We start from the raw sequence: 12,559 nt of genomic DNA, 5'->3' as shown, positions 1-12,559 counted from the left end.
ATTTGTGTGTCTGATTATAATAATTGCTGGCTCCATCCTTACTTGGGGTGTTTATAGAGTGCACTGTGTTGTGCACAAATTGTTTGCCTAAAACTTCTGTTCTTTCCTAGATGCATTTGTTCTCTTAAGATCACTACTTCTTTTGTTTGTTTTGGGTGGGCATCATTCGTTAAAGCAGAACAGTGAATTAAGAATAATAAACAAGTTTCTGGGATCAAAGTACACGTTCTGGGTCATACTGGTGCCAAACTGTGAGACTCCAAAGAATGTTAGGGATGAACTGCGTGAGCCACGTCCTCAACTGATATAAATCACTTTAATGTTAGGGAAGGTATTAGAGTTACACTAGTCTACATCAGCTTAAACCCTCACCTTCTGAATGTATTAGCAAAAATATTTGTAAATCAGTGTTTAACTGGGCTTTCCTGGTCATCAGCTTCTGCTGATAGGGCTTTACTGACAGCATCTGGTATCAGACCTGTTGTCTAGTTGAAGTAATGCTGCTGTTGGGCAGTGAAGTGCCTTTCCCAATGCCACGTCATGCCATCTGATGGCATGGGACCATAAGATGTTTCAGCTCAAAAAGAGCCATCTGCTGGTACCAAGGCTGCCAGGTACTGAATCCAGTTTCCCCTGTGGAAAGGATTAAGGGAATGTTCTTGTCTGTATGATCATAACCCACCCCTTTCCAGACTTCTAGTGATCGGGGTGGTGAGACACCTCCAAAAGCAGGTCCTTGCACATTTAGCAAAGTCGTGCTTCACAGAGCAGCTCTGTCTGGTGCTTGCAGAGTCTGGGACTTTGCTGTGTCCTCTAATCACTGGTAAGCCCAAGGCCCTCACAGTCCTGCAGATGCCACAGGTTCATGCAATAAATCCATGGTGTGAGCAGGAATAGATCTGAAAACTCCTGAGACCTGTTTCTCTGCTCTGCTCGCTGAACAACACATATTTCCTTTGTTAGGGCTTGATCCAGGTGTAGGTAGGGAAAAAAGAACAAGACACATCTGAGTGTGGTTTCACAGGATGCTGTCATTGTATTTGTATTTGTTGGTGGACTCACACAGATGCTGTCTTCACAAGCCGTTAGCCCAAATCTATAGAAGATCAGGGTCAGAAAACACTCTTGTCAGTGCTGTAAGTAAAGAGGGTTAAGTGGAACTGAATTCTAAGTCTTACTGTTTTTACTATAGTTGAATAAGCAGCTCAGTCGGCTGTTACTAAGGTGGTGTGTTTTCCTGTTTTCCTGGCCTCCTAGAGAAGTGGGATCAGCATGTGATCTGTGTGTGGAAGGAAGAGTCCTGGTGCAGTATGCCTTCAGCGCCTCCTCCCCGATGCCCTGTGATCCCTCGGGGCACTGGAGCCCACGGGAAGCAGAAGGTAAGTCACAGGTAGGGACAAAGTCATGGCAGCGGAGAGGCTGGGCCAGAGAAAAAAGAGCGCCACGGAGCGGGTGGGAACCTCTGGGAGAGGGTGGCTGGCTGTACCTGCATGTAGCAAGAACAGAACTAGAGGACAAATAAATACACTGCGTCCCTGAAGTAATGCCCCTGGCTGAAATACCTGTGTTTGGGCCCCGTGTTCTGGCCCTGCCCATGAGTTAAATGAATTCCGGGAGCTGAACCTTAATTTCAGAAAGCAGTGGAGTGCCAAGAAACACTGACCATTCACATCTGCCAGATGAATTCCTCAGGGGAGCTGTTTACTCCTTCTACTCCAATTCCAAAAGTGAAGAATTGCATGTTATTTATTTGGACCCAATTTCTGCTGCCTTTGCTTGTACTGCGATGTAACAAGCTGCACCAGCAGACGTGCTGGAAGGAGCAGAGACTGCCCTTTGGGCAAGGACACCTGCAGGAATGCTGGTGACTGCATCAAGCTCAGTCTAGTTCAGGGTGCTGTGTAAGTCACAGCTTACAGCTCCTCTCCAGAGCAACTTGGAAGGAAAATGGTCTGCAGAGACCGTCGTACAATGCCATTAGATCTCCATCATTAACTCTGCTCCCTACATACCTTCCATAATGTACAGAGTTGGGTGTAGTAGAGTATATTTAAGATTATATGAATCAGAGGTCAGTGACCACAAGTTATGGTTTGGGAAGAGCAGAGCATTATTTCAGTCTGTCCATCATGAGCTATTCCTTTAGATGCTGCACACGCCAGGCCCAGACTTCACTGAAAACACACAGACGGGCTCATTGAACTCAAACGTCAATGCCTGGACTTTGCAAACTCATTATACACCTTTTTTTCTTGTATTAAGGGCTTCTCTGTCCTGCAGCTAGAGTGCGCGGGAGTTAATCTATAAAGAAGATAATCTGTAAGCTAGTGTGGTGGCAAATTTAATGTTGGCACGCGGGATCCCTCCCTGGTCCTCACAGCAGCATGTACAACAGGTTGTGTCCCTGCTGTGTGAAGGGATGGGATGTGTGGACAAAGTGCCGCCTCCCCTGCATGCCCAGATCTGAGGTCAGGGGCTCCGCAGGGGCCGTGGTTCACCCCAGCTCACCCCGGTTTGGACATCCAAGGGCCAGGCTGCCGGGCACAGCACAGAGTGCACCTGTCCCTTGAGTGGATGTTGTGGAAGAGCTCCATCCTGGGAAGCAGTGCTCTAGCTCCGAGTGTGACCGGATTACCAAGTAAACAGGATTAGCGAAGTTTGGATCGCTTGCAGTTGTAGTGCAGGGTAGAAAGACTGAATTTCCACCTCGCCAACGATTACAAGGCTTTGAAACCTGATTTTGTTTGGAACAAAACCTGAAACTTTTGAAATTCTTTGTGAAGGAAAATTAAAAACAAAAAGTGTTTGAGGCTGGCCAGAATGTTTTGTTTAGCTTATATAATTCCTCCTTCATGAACTTCAGTTCAATTATGACATTTGAAAAAATCTCCTCTTAGTATATAATCTGGGGCAAAAGCAACTTTTAATACCAAAATGAAAAGTGTTTAAAAGTGCAAAAGCAAAACGATTTCTTCCAAAAATGTCAAAACACAATGTTCTAATATTGTTAGAACTTTCTTCCCATTTTCTCTTCCAGAATAAAATTTTGGCCAAATAAACCGAATTTTGCAAAGTGTTTTGATTTTGAAAGAACTGCATATTCCATTGAGATACTCAGTTCCGTCAAAATTTCTCCAACGAGCTCTGATTTGAAAACTTCTAGATCTCGCACGTCTTGCCAGCGGCGTCATTCCTAGAGAAACTAAGCTACTCTAAGATTTATTACTCAGCTGCATTTTGCATTTAATTTCCTCTTCTTACAGTGTGTTCCTGCATATTCTTAACTATGAAGGGTGAAGTCTGATCCTTATCTGTCTCATTCAATTGCTGTAGTGCCATTGCTCTGGAAAGAAAATTTGGGAATCCTGTCCTCTTACTGCATTAACAAGTTGTCTCCACGTTAGGGTAGAAAATACACAAAGTGTATGGTATTTGTTGCTCTGTAATTTTCTGTCATCACTACCACACTCCCTGACATTCAAGATCTCTGCCTGTTTGCACTTGGTCTGAGTTACAAATAGCACAGTTAAGTCATTGTCTGGCTTCTTTAATTGTCTATCTGTGAGTGCTCAAGCATGCAAGCTTTAAATTCACTTTCTGCAAGTGTTCATGTATGTAAATCTCCACTGCTTGTACGTTCATGGAAAGTGAATACAAAAGAGGCATAAGCACGGCCAAAATGAACTCATTTGAAAACCTGAGACAACACTCATGGAAAATGGTTTGTAGTACTCATCCAGCCTCTTACCAGAAAACCACATTTCTCACGTGTCCCTGCAGCGTCTCTGAACCTGGTCGGTCTCATTTCATGTCCCTGAGGTCTCACAGCATTGTTACTCTATACAGCTACCCAGCTCTGTACAGCCCGTGTGCTATGGCCACTACAAAACTCTTCCCCCGGGGACGTGTCCTTCCTAGTGCCCTGCTGGTGCCAGAGTGCGGTGGGGTGCAGCCCCCCGGGCTGAGATATTTTGTGCTTCTTTCCCAGCCAGTTGTGCCACTTGCTTAAGAGGCTGCGTACTCCTCAGCAGCAACTGTGGGAAAGCACAGGAGATCAGGCAGTTCTGATTTACTCTTTACCTTTTCTTCAGAGCAAGAAAGCTCTAAGCTGTTTGGATTCTCAGCAGCATCACCAGCTAGACAGACAGACCAACCTTAGAGCACCTCTACAAATCAGGCAAAGGGGTTTTTGATTTTGACTCAAACCCAAGCAAATACACTTGCTTACTGTGCAGTAGCTGCATTTCTCAGTGAATTCCCGCTGCCTGCCTCGCTATTGATTAAAAATAGGATGAGTCTGGAGGTCCCTTTGTCTTGATCAAATAGGGAATGAGGCAGGCGAGTTGCAGTTGTGACAGCAACAGGCAGCCAAGAGGCTGCAGATCCCAGCTGACCTCCCCACACAAGCATCTCATGTCTCTGTCCCCGTGGCAGGGGCAACACAGGGGCATGGGTGAAGGCTTGTGCTGACACACCAGGCTGTGGATGTGGCTGATGTTTCGGGTGAAACCTCCTTCCCCACCTGCCATCCCTGCTGTCTGACTGGAGATGGGATTTGGCTTATTCTCATAAACCTCACATTTGCATTTTGCTTGTGTTTGGCAAGATGTGAGACTGTGTGAAATGCTCTTTTATGACTGATCTTGCTGACAATCTCATAAGCTAAAGGGTTTTCAGAACTTAAGTATACAGGGGCACAAGAACCACTCCATCATTTCCTTTTAAATAAAAATATTTATGATTTTCATAGTATGCAGCCATGTAGGGAAATCTAGTTACATGGAATAATGTTTTGAGCTTGTCCTGCAATTAAACAAGCATTTCTTACTCAGCTCTAGGTGTCTAATATATAAGAAGAGGACTTTATCTCAACCACAGTATTTCATTCAGGCTTTCAGTCTGTGCAAGAATATGGTCAAGCTCCCACTCTTGCCAGGTAGAGCAGTTCTTGCTCAGCAGGCACGAGTGCTCACTCAGTTCCCTGCACCAGTGGTTGAGTTCAGCTCACCTGAACTCAGAGGATCACTCCCTGGTCTACTAAAACATGGAGGTTTATTCACTGTTTAAGCCTTGCAGAGATTTTGGACTGCCAGAGGTGAATTTGCAGGAGCCCAATGGGGGGCCACATCTAAAAACCTGACAGGCCGTGAGCTATTAATCGACTCCATTTTCCTATCGGCAAGGTGCCAACAATAGCACTCACAATTTTTTCCAAAGTGCGACAAGATGGTGGGGTTAAAACCCACCTTCTGGGGGCTGCAGTCAGAAGCTCGCTGTGAATCTGTGCGAAAGTCATCGGCGGGCCCATCCAAGCACATGTGGATGGCAGCAAGCATTGTGAGATGATGTGAGCTGAGTGGGGTTGTCGCTGCTCTGAGTGATTACACACTGACTATTCGCGAACTTGCCAGGGGGAATAAAATCGAGGGTGTTAAATGGAGTTCTGGCATCCTGCGGAGCGTATCACTGCTTCGGACTGTCCAGATGCTCGGCTGAGCGGCATCGCCACAGCTCTGTGGTGTGTGAGGAGGAGAGGAGGGCTGTGGGTATGTGCGGGTGAGGGAGAAGCGATAAAAGCTGTGCATCCGTGGGACAGTTGTGTTGGTTCTCTGAGGAGATGGCTGAGACACAAGGAAATCGTTCTGCACCTGGGTTCATTTTGTATGGACAGGAGAATTCCCTGGGCTGTGTATCCTTGACAGAAAAGGCACATTTCTATCACTTCATTGGATCACAGACAATAGGAATAACCTTCACACATTGCCCTTTTCTCTTTAAATTAGTAGTGATGTCCTGTTTGGTCGTGTTTGCCCAGTGCTTTATCTTGCTTTCTTCCTCAGTTGCCAACAGCTGTGCTCTCTCTCTTGCTCTCTTTCTCTGCCTTCTGCATTTCTCTCCTCTTGTTACCTTTCTTTATCTTTTCTTTTCTTTTTTTTTTTTTTTTTCCCTTTCTTCTTTCTCATACTTTGTCTTCTCTCTGTCCTGCTTGCTCCCTTTTTGTGAGATTATTTGGGAAGGAAGAGGGAATTTATAGCTCTCACTGGATTCTGTTACCAACTGTTCCACCCATCTGACCTCTCTGGATCTTGCAGTCCATGACTCCGTGCCAAATTGTAATGTTACCATAGTATTTGGGATCCCAGCAAGCATTGTGGCTTTCATTAGTTTTTAGTAATACCTCCCGTGTAGTTGAACATAGCCAACGGTGAGAAATGTAAAAGTACAAGTGCTTTTTGTTTCATCATGACGAGTGCAAAGAGCCAGCTCAAACCTGTGCCTCCAAAAAAAAAGGGGGTCTTACACAATGTGCAGGATTAGCCTGTAAAGGGCATAGGAGTGAACGGAATATTTTGCCTCTCAACCACACAACGCGACAACTTCTTGGAATCAGTAAAATCTCTTTTCTTTGTCTTTGCTAAAGACAAGAAAAAGGTGAAACTTTAGAGTAACAGACAAGGGGGTATGTAGGAGCACCGAGGTGAAATAAAGGTAAGGTACCAAGTGGACCAGACACACTGGCACAGTTTGTGTCCTTTGGAGTCGGTTCTGCTGGGCACTCCAAATGTCTTTGTGTCTCTCTGCCCCAGCCACAAGATGCTGGCCGTGCCTGTTCTGCTCAAGTAAATAATGAGCTCCCTGGACAGATGTGCTCTCACACCACCAGTTTCTTTCAAGACTAATCTAATGCCAATGATAAGCTGTGTTCCCTCAGTCCTGTTATGCACATTCTGTGTTTCCTTCTTTCTTTCCAGGGCACCCTGACGTTGAGCAGCCTTGTAAATCCAGTGTCCGAACGTGGAGTCCCAACTCGGCAGTCAACCAACACACGGTGCCCCCCGCCTGTCCTGAGCCGCAGGGCTGCTACCTGCAGCTGGAATTTCGTTATCCCCTGACTCCAGAGTCCCTCACGGTCTGGGTGACCTTTGTTTCCCCGGACTGGGACTCCAGCGGAGCGGTGAATGACATCAAGTTGCTCACTGTCAGCGGGAAGAACATTTCTCTTGGGCCGCAGAATGTCTTCTGCGACATCCCATTGACCATAAAGCTGGATGTGAGGCAAGTGGGCGAGGAGGTATACGGGATCCAGATCTACACGCTGGATGAGCATCTGGAAATCGATGCTGCCATGCTGAGCTCTGTTCCCCAGAGCACGCTGTGCACGGACTGCAAACCCATCCAGTACAAAGTCGTTCGGGATCCTCCTTTCCAGTCCGGATCTCCAGTTGTCATCTCAAACCTCAGCAGAAGATTTGTCGACACGTAAGTACTGCTTTCAGAGACTTGTTCAGAGAAAGATAATAGCTTCTTCTCCTCAGCCTGTTGATGTCTGGTATTGCTATTGAATATTAAGATTTTAAACTAGGTAGACATATCAAATATCACCAAGAGAGGATATTCTCATAGTTTCTTTCTGTAAGGTAGGAACATAACATTCTGGTGAAATAGTCTGGTTTTTCATAGGTAGTTTTAAAGGAATTTCTTGGCTGGTTGTGCAGAAATGTAAAATTTGGTCTTTCCTTAACCAGAAAGGATATCACAAACTACCTGAGCTTTGATAAGTTGAATATTTAAGGTAACCTCAGGAGTAACATGGGCATAATTTCCTTAGAAATCTTCTCAAGGTAATATTTCAGTGGAGACAGAGACAGAATTGCTGTGCTGGAATATTGAGACTTCTAATTCGCTCCTTACAAGAGAATACAAAAAATACAATTACATGTTCAGGTATATAAACGGATTTCAGCTGCTTTCATTTTCTGCTTTCATGTGTCACTAACACAGACTGTGTTGCACAGTAAACATGTCAAATATGCTAGTTTGTTGTAGGGACTGAATTTCATCCCAGATGCAGTTACACTCAACTAGTCAAGGAATGTATGATTGTTGAGGAAAGCCTGTTTTCAAAATATTTAATGATTTTGCAGAGATCCATGATCTACCCATAGGCATTCTACAGAAGTAAGAAAAACATCTTCTGCATAACATGATTCCCTGGAAGTGATTCACTCATCTGTGGGAACAACATGAAACTCTTCTGAAAATGAACACCAGATAAAAGGAAACCTGCTAAGAAAACTGCACTCTAATTTAGAAAAGATGATCTAATTAGTACAGCTAATATCAAGGAAGCATACATCATTATGGTCTTCTGAAGCATATTTAAATATAATAAAAATGATTAATTAACAATTCAGTAATCATGAGCTGCCATCCCTTTCATGGTGCAATTACACAGCTCAGAAGATGCAAATTGTCCCTATGGGTTTCAAAATTCAAGGTAGCTCACAATAGTGAATATAAAAGCAAAACCCCTAACCTTGTTTAGGTTACTCATGTGCTGAAAGTTAAGCATGTGCTTAAGAGCTTTCTTGGGTTGTAGCCTTGTTCCAACAATTGCTGGCACTTAAAATGAGATGAATAGTGGCATATTGGAAACGTGGAAAATGGTAAATTTTCCCAGGGTTTTGCTGTGAAAGCATCTTTGCCTGAAACCTGGCCCACTCACATTGGAAAATGGGACTGGTTTGGTTTGAAATATTTGCATACCTTAGCACAAGTTCCCACAGAAACAGGTCCAGTTTTGAGTTCATAATAAAACATGAAAAAAAAAAGCCCAAAACACAACTTGTATTCTGAGCTCTATTCCCATGTCTTTTATTATGATTTTGTGGGTGACTTCTAGTTTTTAGCCATCTGAAGGGGAAAGGTGCTCTAACGATTAAATCAGTAGCCAGGGATAAATGGCAGTTTTCCTGCGTGGCATTGAATAAATCATGTAGGGTAACGTTACTGTACCTGTCTGCATGTCGCACCTAGTTATATAGCCAGCTAAAAATCAGACATAAAATTTAAGTTTGTCTTTCTGGGCTCTACCTGTGATCAGCAGACAGAAACAGCTGCTCCCGGAGGCTGGCAGAGCCAACCTAACCAAACACTCTAGTCTAGCTGGCTCAGGGTGCCTGTGTCTTTCCAGGGACTGCAGGGAAAATCCAGACAGTGAGCTCCGACTAGACACTTGGAAAGCTAAAATGAAGTCTTTAGTCACTGGGTAAGGAGTCAAAGATGCAGATTCTTTAAACACTTGTAGCTGTTTTTTATGCAGGACTTTGGCGTGTGTTTGAAATCTTGAAAAGCGGAGTGATGTTTTTTTATCCTAATACCCATATGTGCACAGCGCTTGTTCATCTTCTCCGCTGCTGGAGGTTCCTGCAGCTCTGTAGCCTGGTGCTGTGAGTCCAGGCTGCTGCTCGGCCGTTCCTTGAGAGCTGCAGAGTCGTGAACCTCTGCACGGGGTGGTGGATCTCTGGAAGAGGCAAAAGCAAGATGAGTTTAGCAAGATGAGTTTTCCATGAGCATCTTGTGCATAGGCTTGCCGCCGTCCACATGCTCTGTAAGCAGGGAGGAGGGGAAGGTGCTTCAGGAAAGGCAGGGACTGGGGTGCTGGGCTGTGCTCCTGCACATATATGTAGGGCTAAACACAGTGTGTCTCAGCCTTTTCTCATCTGCCTGTTTGTCTCATTCTGTACAGCTGGAATTTGGCATATCTGTGCAACCAGACGTTGCAACCCCTTTATCTCTGCAAGCCCCAAGCCAGTTACCCCTCCTTTTTATGCCTTTGCGTGTTTTCCATATGAAATAAAATGACACCCCCACATGTTCTATGGAAGGTTATTTTGAAGGCAGTCAGTATCTTTACTCTTGCCTCCTCTGACCTTGATCTTCACTTTCTCTTTTTCTCCCAAAGAAAATATTTGCTTGCACTGTTATCTGTGAGCAAGATCCTTTCCCCAGGTGTGGTGATGTTGAAAGAAAAATTAATTTCTCCTACCTTTTTCCCGTCAAAGAGAGGGAACTTCTCTTTAAGGTGAGGAGAGAGACAGCCTTTAATGGATAGCCCTTGCCTAGTCAGCAGTGGGTGCTCCGCAGAGGAGAGGAAATAACTACGACAGTGGAAACCTTTTATTAAGAAATGCAAAATAATGCCAGACCTTCTGTTCTCAAGCTGAATTTTAATCTCAGCTCTTGGCTCGAGCAGAGGCTAACAATCATTTCTAAGGAACAGGGCCTTATCCTTGGACCTAGAGAAAGCAGGCAAGGTACACATGCTTCCACCGAGAGCCGAGGGCCAGAATTACTGGTATTTGTGATACAAAATGAGACGCAGTGCCCAGGAAAAGAGCAGAAAGAGAAATAAACCGATGGGGGAAAAAAGAGGTCAGGGCAGGTGCAGCGCAGAACTGCTGAGTCTTCACACTGCCACGCGTGATAAGGAAGGAGCCTCTTCTGCAGGTCTCCAAGTCTCAGCTCACGTTTTAATCCAAAGCTCGGGTTGTGCTCTTACATAGAGGGTCTCGCTGAGGTGGTTCTCTTGGAATAACATGCAAGATGGAACATTGAGCGTGGTAATCGCCTTGTCCTCCCTCTGGCCTTACAGGAGGGCTTCTGCTGTCACTGAGGTGCTCTCACATTCATTTGGAGCCACCATGGACTTTTAACAGCTCGGTGAGAAGATAGCTCCCGTGATGGGAGGCTCTCCAGGGATGTCGCGGGCACAGCGAGGCATCAGCCCCCGGGGATCACCATGTCCGGCAGCAGGGAGCACAGCCCATCACCCTCTGGTAGCCAGGTTGCCAGCAGTGATCTGCGCTCTCCCCTTGGGCAGGCCAGGATGAGGGAGGCCCAGGGCAGTTCTGGAAAGTTGTCAGAATTACAGTGTCAGAGAATTGGAAATTCCTCCAACTTTTCTGCTCCAGACTTCATAGGAAACCTCAAAATGTGAGGACGCGTGGTGGATCGTGTCATCTCTGTAACCTTCTCTGTTCACCCGTAGAGTTTTTCATTGACTGAGATAGCCTTAGAGTGCTGTCACAAAGCCCTGGTGCTGGTTTTGGTTATGCAGAGTTGAGCATCACTGAGAAGCAAATATGCTCTCCTGTTATGAGTTATTCCTACACTGATCAGTGCTTTATTTACCTAATGACACCTAGAGATGCTGCATTCATGCTTCAAAATAAAGGACAAAGAAACTGAGAGAGAAATCTGTATTTTCTCATATAGTGTGTGAGAAAATGTATTTCTTCTCAGATTTAGCTTTTTGTCCACCTACTTCCTTTTCAGTTGCTTGATAATAGAGGGGACTGGTCACCAACTGTGTGCAGCTACTGTTTAAGTAACTAAAGTATTTTTAAATATTTTGTTGGAGTCAGGAGTTCACTTCAGTGCTCAGCTTGCGAACTCAATGCCACTTTCTGTGTTTTAACTCAGCACCTAAGACGGTGGGATACAGATCTCACTAGGGCTTCTTGAAGTGATTGCAGAATGACTTGGAAATTACCGTCATCAAGATTGCAGGAATTTGGAGAGCTTGCTGTGGTATTGTTTGTGAGTCCCTAGCACTTCACACGCTTTATCTGAAACCATTGTTTGTTTCAGAATTTGCGTTATTGATGGCATTTGTGCTTGTTTGGTATCCAATCAGAAGAGGCCGTATGATATGTGATTTGTCAGAAACCCTAGGTGATGCGTTGTTGGAGATGGAAAACACTCCTTAGTCTGAATGTGTGTAAAATGTTTGCTAAATTCCTTAAAATATGAACAGGCAGAGAGGCTGGAGAATCAGCAGTGGCTATTTGTGGTGAGGGAGAATTCGCTGTGCCCAGTTATTGGTGGTGTGCCTTTTAGCCCCCCAACTCAATAGGAAGACTGTGTTCACATGAGACAAGCCCAGCTGAACAGAGGTCTAAAAAAATATGAATATCACAAAGATGATATGTAAAGCTAAGGCCCTGCTGAATGCAACACTAAAATTTCATGGCAACATCTGTCCTTATTATGGCATTCCTTCCTTCACATTCATCTTGAAGATCTATTTCTCTATTTTCTGAAGCTCTACCAGCCAAAGGAATGTATGATCTAAAGCAGCTGAAATGAATTGCCAGATCCATCTGTCATGAAGATAATTAACACCATATTTCCACCCAAACAAGATACAGATCACTGGGTGGATGTTCTCCTGATACCAAAAGCTGAAGCCCATATTATCATCATCTTCTGCTCACCCCTCCTCCACAGTTACCATGCCAAATCTCTCTTGATATGCCAGGAAATATTGGGGAGTATCTAAGATAGGACTGAAATGTTAAGAAAGCACTTTACACACCCAGATTTATCTACAAAAGCTGCTCGGTTGTCTGTGCGATACCGGCATGCTACACATCTGGATTCCCAACAGGCTTTAGAACTGTATATGGTATTCCAGATGTCCTTCTGCAACGGCGTGAATACTTACCCAGCAATCCTGGAAGTGCCTTGCCTTGATGCGTGCAAGAACCTCATATGCTTTTTTGTGGATATGCCCCACTGGTGGTTCAGAGTTATCTTGAAATTGAATAAATACAACCAACTGCTTCCATGAAATGAAGAGCTCTGAACTTACTCTGAATTTCTCGACCCTCCTTATACCAACGTATGCACCATTTTGAGACATCCAGTTCTGCAAATCACTTGTACCTGCATTGTAACTCCATCCTTCTCTGTGTTGGCTGAGTCTATGTGCCAG

General features: G+C 44.8%; 1 protein-coding gene across 1 annotated transcript in view; it reads left to right on the top strand.

Moving 5' to 3' along the window:
• The window catches only part of PAPPA (pappalysin 1), a 181,060-nt gene that overhangs the window by 66,921 nt on the left and 101,580 nt on the right, over nucleotides 1-12,559 (top strand). Inside the window, exons 6-7 of the mRNA XM_032200161.1 lie at nucleotides 1,258-1,379; nucleotides 6,753-7,260. Of these exons, the coding sequence (XP_032056052.1) occupies nucleotides 1,258-1,379; nucleotides 6,753-7,260 (630 nt within the window). The remainder of the gene's footprint in view (nucleotides 1-1,257; nucleotides 1,380-6,752; nucleotides 7,261-12,559) is intronic.

The sequence above is a fragment of the Aythya fuligula genome, chromosome 19 (genome assembly GCF_009819795.1).
Source record: "Aythya fuligula isolate bAytFul2 chromosome 19, bAytFul2.pri, whole genome shotgun sequence".
Taxonomy (NCBI): Eukaryota; Metazoa; Chordata; class Aves; order Anseriformes; family Anatidae; genus Aythya; species Aythya fuligula.
Note: the sequence above shows the minus strand (reverse complement) of the source record. Positions and strands in the feature narration are given on the sequence as shown.